The 7692-nt window shown below is 35.3% G+C and overlaps 1 protein-coding gene across 1 annotated transcript; it reads left to right on the plus strand.

Annotated features, from left to right (window-relative positions):
• Positions 1-699: 699 nt before the first annotated feature.
• tmem254 (transmembrane protein 254) lies at positions 700-7444 on the plus strand. Its single transcript, XM_014975637.2, has 4 exons — positions 700-847; positions 3272-3375; positions 6020-6079; positions 6805-7444. Exons 1-4 carry the CDS (start codon positions 770-772, stop codon positions 6923-6925), a joined length of 363 nt encoding a protein of 120 aa, XP_014831123.1. The 5' UTR covers positions 700-769; the 3' UTR covers positions 6926-7444.
• The last annotated feature ends 248 nt before the right edge of the window (positions 7445-7692 follow it).

Genomic DNA, 7692 nt, shown 5'->3' on the forward strand with positions numbered 1-7692 from the left:
AGCTAGCTAGTCATCTTTTAGCTAACTTTACCTGCATCCAGCAGTTTTACTCAACAGTTGGTTAGTTTGGAGGAAAAACTGTGAAAAATTCTTTGTGTTTTGCTGGTTTGCTGCCATGATCCTAACACACACCTGCGTAGCTCTGCACAGCAGCAGCAGGTCTCCTTCACTGCAGCACAGGTGTACCCCCAGCGCGAGCATCTTAGTGCTCTATGTTGCGTTTAAAGGCAGCTCGGAAAAACAGGTTACGACATATTAACAACAGATTAAACAGTTTTAACTGCTGATAAAAGTGACAGAGGACACAGATATGGGAAATGCAGAAGCCCCTACTGTGTCAAATTGACAGAGGAATAACAGAGTTGGCCACTCTAAAGTAAAAACCTAGCGCATACAGCATTCATGTTTTTTGTTTTTTTGTTTTTTTTTTTCATCCAGACGGCTTCCCGCGCCCCTCCTTCAATGGCACGGCGCGCCCCACGGTTTGGGAACCTCAGCTTTAAACTTTTCCACAACTTTATCCTTGACCTTTCCACTATGTTCCTTCGTCTTCACTCTGAAGCCTTCACAGTACATAATATTTACTCCCATTAAAATACAGATGTCATACAATTACTTCAGAATTATTATTATTATTATACAAGCTTTGGACTGAAATTTTTAAAAAACAACAAAAACGCCTCCTCCGTGGTTGACGTGTGCGGGTTGTTTCGAGTCGGTCGTATTTGACGGCGGCACCACCACCGTAGAACAACGTTAAACAGCAGCAATGGCTCCAAGCGGTTATTTTAAACGGACCACTCTCTTTTGGGTCGTTACTATAACGGTCTCATTTGGGTACTTTACTGTAAGTAATTTAAACTTTCTCCGACTGAACATAACCAGGACAAATATTAAGTGATCCTAACAAACTTTTATTAAGTATTTTTGCACAGTTGGGGTTACCTAATATATCCTCCCCCGGGTTTATTTAAATTATTTAAACAACGTCTGCTGCTGTAGTTCAGTTTAATGTTCTTCTCTGACGCCAATTAATGTATCCTATTTCGTTAAAAAGTGTCAATGCGGCTATCGTGTTGATAGCTAATCTTATCAGTGTTAATTAAGTCCTAAGGCGGGTTCAACAGACTTTAGGTTAGAGTCCATTTCTAAGTTAGCTTAAAATTGACTGGAGCTGCTGGACTGACACGCTAAACAGCAGCCAGTTCACGTTTAAACAACAAAAAGCTTCCTTATTCTCCGTCAAAATGTCCGAATTTATGAACGTTATTGTCATCTAATGTGTGCTGCCCTTTCAGATTAGGCAAAAAGATCATGGTGGGTCAGGTTGACCTGCAATGTTAATTATATATTTGCATTGGAAAGTAAAAAAGTTCCCCTGTTGTGATCCCCTTAGAAGAGATTAACTATTTCCAACAAGCCAAACTGTATTTTTTTAAGAATATATCCTAACAATGCAGTTCAGTTTTGACCAGTGTCAGTTTTTTTTTAGTTTGTTTTCTTTTAAATTAAATCTGATCTATTGCATTAACAACTACCTGCAAATAGCTAAAATACTTAAGGCTCGCTATAAAAACGCTTAGCTGCCTACTTTGATGTTTCAAACACCAATTATACTTTAATATGCATTAATACACAAAGTGGAAGCTGTCTTAGCACTACAGTGGAAGCTAATATGTACAGTTTTCCTTATTTCTGCTCTTCTGGGTACCAAGGAAAAGGTTTGATTTGTTTACATTTTCTGTTGTTATGAAACGTGTAGAATAAATAAAATAAGTCATGTATTACCTTTACCATCTTTGTTGAAAAGATAAGTTAAGTGACATAAAGCAAAAGAAAGCAAACATTTTCCTTAAGTCTACAAAGATAAATCCTGGAAAAAGCAAAAATGTCATATTTAACTTGTTTATTTATTGATTTATCTTAGAAGTTTGTGTTTCACATCCAGTTTCTGCTTAACTGTTGCTTTTTATTTACTATTTTTGTTATTATTGCAGTTTTTATTTTAAGGAAGAAGCATGTTAGCTTGCCCGATTTGCACTGTATTTTTATTAATTGAGGGACTGCAGATGAAAACTAGCTTTTTTGGCTGACGTTAGCATATTTCCTAATGTGCATTATCTCTTTTAAAATAAAAATAAAAACCAATGCAGACACAAAGATCACAGAAAATTGAAGCAGAGTTTAATTTTGTTTGTGCCATTTTAAATGTAAAGGAATCAGATGATTCCTCGCTAACTTGTGGTGAAATAATCCGAATCTAATTTTAAACCCACCCTGATTGTAAAATAATAAAAGGATTCAGATTAATTTCCTCCAGATATCTTCTGTTCTTTCATCTGGTTGTGTAGCACTGATGAGTTAAAAGCAAAGCCGATTTGGTTTGGACTCGTGAGAAGCCACACTTTGTTGGTCGGAGTGGAAACTGAAGCAAAGACTCATTTATTGGAGTTTCACACTTTGTTAGCGTCTCTGTAACTTACTGTTGAACTGGACGCCGATGGCCTCCTGGAGTTCACAGCATTCATAAATACGACCCCGGAGTTGAGTTTAAATGATGCAAAGCAACAAAAGCCACACTAGAAGAGAAAAGTTTAAATTTAGGGACCTAAAAAGGCTCAACAACCTGATAAAGAAGGAGGGTTTTGTTCTGAAAACGGCTGAATTTTACATGATGGACGACCCTGAGCTTCCTCTTTATGCCTTAAAAAAACAGAATATATTCAGAATTAAACTCTGCTTCAGATTCCCTGTAACACAGACTGCTGCAGGAGATGCTTCCTGCTGCAGCCATAACCTGCTACAACGATGTTTTGTAAAATGTAATTAATATTTAGTTTCTCTTTAGAATCAATAAAGTGTTTTTGAATTTGAAATAAAAAAAAACAAAGGAACAGGAAGATGGGCGTGTATATGAAATTAATCTTATGTTATGCGTTTCTAACCTGGTTTTATTAATTTATTTAATAATAAATACTAAAATTATGTTTAAAATATATACTTATTTTAATTTATTTTATTGTAATTTTTTAAATGTTTTTAAATATTTTAATTGTTGTATTTTTTATTTTTTTATAACTTGTTTATGACTACAATTGTGTTTTTACAAAAATCCCCAAAAAGGTATAAATCACTTTTATGGAAAAATGCAGCGTTCTTAGCAGCTTTGATTATGTTTTGTCAAAATTTATGAACAAAAAAATAGTCACAAACTGTATAAACTGTTTGTTTTGGGTGTTTTACATCTAAACTCTCCACTGTTATTTTGCAGCTGATCGTGTTTGCACCAGATGTAATCCCGTACGATTGCCTCGGTCCGTTTGGCAGCTTGTGCAGTCACCTGGTGTATTACCATGCTGACCTGATGTACAAAGGGTAAGAGATTAGGAGATGTCGCAACAACCACAGCGACTCCTGATAAATGAAATCATCACAGAAAGAAAATGGCTTTCTGTGATGTGCAAAAACAGCCCTAACAGCTCTATTCATATGAAAACACGGCTGTTTACGCCTGAGTTGATGAATAGATTTTAAATATAGTCGCTTCTAACGAGAGCTTGAATACCGTCAACAATAGCCTTAATGGTTTGTTAACTGGCCCTTAAAGTCATATGACTGCTGCAGTTTCTGCAGAAGATTAGGAGAAATTCAAGTCATGTGACAGGCGTTCCTGTTCTTCAGGGTAACTTCAGTGATTTATCTTTTATAAAATGGTGGAAGAAACATTCAGTCTCCATGTTGCGACTTGCTGCTTTTCCATTGACCATTTTGGATGCCGTGGTTTTTTAGCCGTATTGAAATTGGTTTATTTTTATCGCTTTTTTATTTTTTTGCATCACGAATCACATGATCAACAACCAGATGTTTCCACTGGGACAAGAGACGACAGGAAATAGTTGGAGGATGATGGTTTAATGAATTATTGCGTGAACAAACTAATTCATGTGTGATTTTAATTGCATTTTTCAATTAGTGGAAGTACCAGAATTGCAAAGTAGTTTTTTTTTAGACATAATTGGAATATTGACAAAGTTTTCTGCACATTTATAATAGACTCCTGACTGATTGATGGTTGTTGCTCATTATTTAACCTCCTTCATTAGTTTGTACTTTCCTGATGTATACTTCCTGATTTATAATCAATATTTTGAAAGGATTTCTATATTCTGCCGATTATCTGCTGTAAGGAAAAAGTTTTATCTTGCTGCAGCAGTTTGTATCCCTGTTGCCCTGCAGGAAGAAGGTCTTTTTTGGGTTTTACTGCATATAGTTTGCATGTTTTCCCTCCGTGTGTGTGGAATCTCTCCAGGTGCTGATTATTCATACAAACTTTAGAGGATTTAATTTCCAAATCCTTCCATATCAGTCAATTTTCTTTGCAAAGTAAAGTAGTTTTGGTACATTTTGAAGTTAAATAGTCATGAAGATGCTAACATTTTACTTGTATTTAATGTTTAATTGTTCCTACTAATTTTAGTTTAATTTTTGTAGTTTTGTTCATTGGTACAAAATGTATCTGTCTTTAAAGAAAAAGCTAAATTGAACACAAATCACAAATTTTATTCGGATACATACTTCAAAGTAAATGTTTATATGACACAAAATGTCCAAGTGTCTCAATCTCCAGCCAAAAAGAAGAAAAACATTGGAAAGAGGTGCATAAGGTGACATCATTAGTGAGCCATTTTAAGTGGGCCGAGCCCCGTCCCAGAGGAACGCCATTTTCCAGCCTCTCCAAAATTTATTAAGAAATAAACCCGGAGAAAATTAGTTTGACATTCATTTCAACTTTCTAATTTTCTTTTGGGATTTTCTCTGCTGTACAGAACAGCTGTTTTTCATTTTTTGATTCCTTAGTAGTTAATTTAAATAAGGAAGCAATAAAGAGACAACTGAGCTTTCCATAAACAATAAAACTAAAACTACTCTTATCAGCTGTAAAACAAAACCTGAAGTGGTTTTCAGAACCGACCATCATCTGAACCGGCTTGGTGTTGCAGGCTGTTGGCTTCAAAACTGTTCGAAAAATAACCAAAGATTTATGTGATATCTAACACAATTAACTGATTTTAACCCAGAGAATGTTTTCTGTACTACATTGTTTCTGCTTTTTGATGCTTGCTTACAACCGTTTGTTTTGGAAAGTGAAACTTCTTGTTTTGAGTCTCTAAAGTTGTTTTTGTTGCAGTTTAAAGCAGAACATGAGTTCATGTTCTGGTTTGTCATCAGGTTGAAGTGGACAGACTGCAGGTCAGAGAGAAACGCACTGCAAAAACACAGAATCCTACCAAGTGTTTTTGGTCCAGCTTCTAGTGCAAATATATTAATATACTTGAAATAAGACAAAACGAACTTATAAGTAACTTTAAGGCAAAATATAGAAACTTATGTTTAGTAAATAATTTGTTAATATTGATGAAAAGTACTGGCAGATTATTTAACTTATATGAAAATAATATTTTATTATATGTGAAATAATCTGCCAGAGGAACTAGTAATTCTGTTTTTTAAATCAATATTAAGGAATTATTTACTTTAAGCTCCTATATCTTGCTGTTAATCTGGTTATAAGTTAGTTTTGTCTTATTTCAAGGTTACTACGATAATTGCACTAGAAACTAGTCTAAAGATGCTTGTTAAAGCCTTGTGTTTTTGCAGAGCGGCAGTCTGAACCGACCTGGAGCCGACGTCAGGGCGTCTGTCTGCAGAGATAAAACAAACCCAGTGATTTGCGTAGATAAAGTGACTCAAAGCCTTGTGATCCTCTCCAGAAACTCAGAGTGAAACATTTACTAGAAGATTTGTTTCAGTAAGAACGTGGCTCTCTGGCTGCCTCTGGTTTCACACAACCAGGTAAAAATGGACCCAAGCTCCAGTCCTGGTGTCCCAGTTTGTAGTGATAAAATTAATAAAATTGTGTAAAAGCAGGATAAAGAGTTTTTAGAGGGACAAACGAGACAAATTGATGTTTAATGAAGTTCTCTTTCGGTGATTAAATGGGTCTTTCTGTGTGTTACAGGTGGTGGGCAGCCGTTGTTGTTCATGTCTTAGAAGCTCTTTACGCTTTAAAGCTGTGCAGGTAAGACTGCAGGGAGGCCAACCGTCCACCAGGTGGTGGTAGAGCTCTGGCTGATCTTATTTAAACTCATTTGACTATTGCATATAATCATTATGGGCGCGAACATAACAGAAAAAATATGTTTTAAAAACATTTTATAAACAAGAGTTTGGTGTTCAAGTTTGAATTTGTTGTGGATTTTCTCTAAACTACATAAAAACTTAAATAAATACATATTTTATTCACTGATGTTTGGATAAACATTTCAAGGTTTGCTTGATTTCTGTATCAAGTCCTTGAAAGTTCTTGATATTCAAGCTGCACAGTTTTGTAAAAAATGTAATCTAATGATTAATTAAAAGCCTAAATGTGAAAAACATGTTTTTTTTAAATTTAATACCTCTATTAATAAGAAACGGAAACATTTTTTTCTCGCTATCTGGAGTTAAATCAGACTAAAGTTTTCTTGTTTTAGGTCATTTAAAATGACTAAAATTATTTCCATTTCCTAAATACTAGAAAACTTAGCGAGATTAAACAGTTTTGTTGCAGTTTTTTTTTTTTTTTTTTTTTACATGTTTGATAAAAGTAGTCAACATTTTATGTCAATTTTAGTTTCATTATTATTATTTTGAATATATTTGAAAAGTGCTTGAATTTCAAGCATTCAAACACCGACAGAACAGGATCATGTCTAAAAACCGCCACTAACGCTTTTCTATTCTTTTACTTTTGTTTCCTCACAGCGACAAAGGCATCAACCACCCGAACACTCGCTGGCGGTGGTTCGTCCAGACGTTCCTGTTCGGCTACGCCTCGCTCGGCCTGCTCATTAAGTACAACCCGAAGCGCCAGAAAAGGTACTGAACACGGCCGGCGGCGCCTCCAGAGCGAAACAGCTGAACATTCCTGGTGCCTTTTCCCCCTACGATGAGGGAAAACTGATGATATAAACACTAGAAATTGAATTAGTGTCTCTGTTGTAACCTTTAATTCACTGGTTCATAGATTTTAACTACATTCCATTTATTTTCTATGAAGAAAAGCTGGAGAAAATGTTAGAATTGATGTTAAATTAATAATATTGTTGATAGGAGTGTTTTAATTAATTAATTAATCTGCCTTCAGATAGATTTTATGTGCAATACAGCAGGAGTCCTGAATCAATTACTTTGTGCTCTAATGATGTTTACAAGCCTGCGAGGTTGCAATACAGATTCCTCAACTGCTGCTGAGTCGCAACGTCAGGCACAGGAATGCTGCTGGCGGCCCGAGAGAAGATTTCTAAAAACAGGAGATATTTTCATGTTTACTCTGTCACTCTACGGCGCTTTCGCTTCCAGTGGAGGACACTGAAGGTCTTCAATAAAGAGAATAATTTGCAAACTGGTTTGTTTCATTTACGTTGTTTATCTGGGTTTTCTCTGGAAAAATACACACATTCAGTTTATGGATCTGGATACAATTACAAAAACATTTATTTATTTTTGCCCTCTAAAAGTCTTTACATTTAGCCTCTAAAAGTAAAAATAAATGGCAAAATAAATAAAAGGTGTATAGATATTTGTTCACAGCTCTGGTAAAGTCCTGCTGCAGACCTTCAGGTCAGGATGATTGGATTTTGGATGGAAAAC

This window comes from Poecilia mexicana, unplaced genomic scaffold, assembly GCF_051168715.1.
Source record: "Poecilia mexicana isolate PSO_F unplaced genomic scaffold, ASM5116871v1 scaffold_15, whole genome shotgun sequence".
NCBI lineage: Eukaryota > Metazoa > Chordata > Actinopteri > Cyprinodontiformes > Poeciliidae > Poecilia > Poecilia mexicana.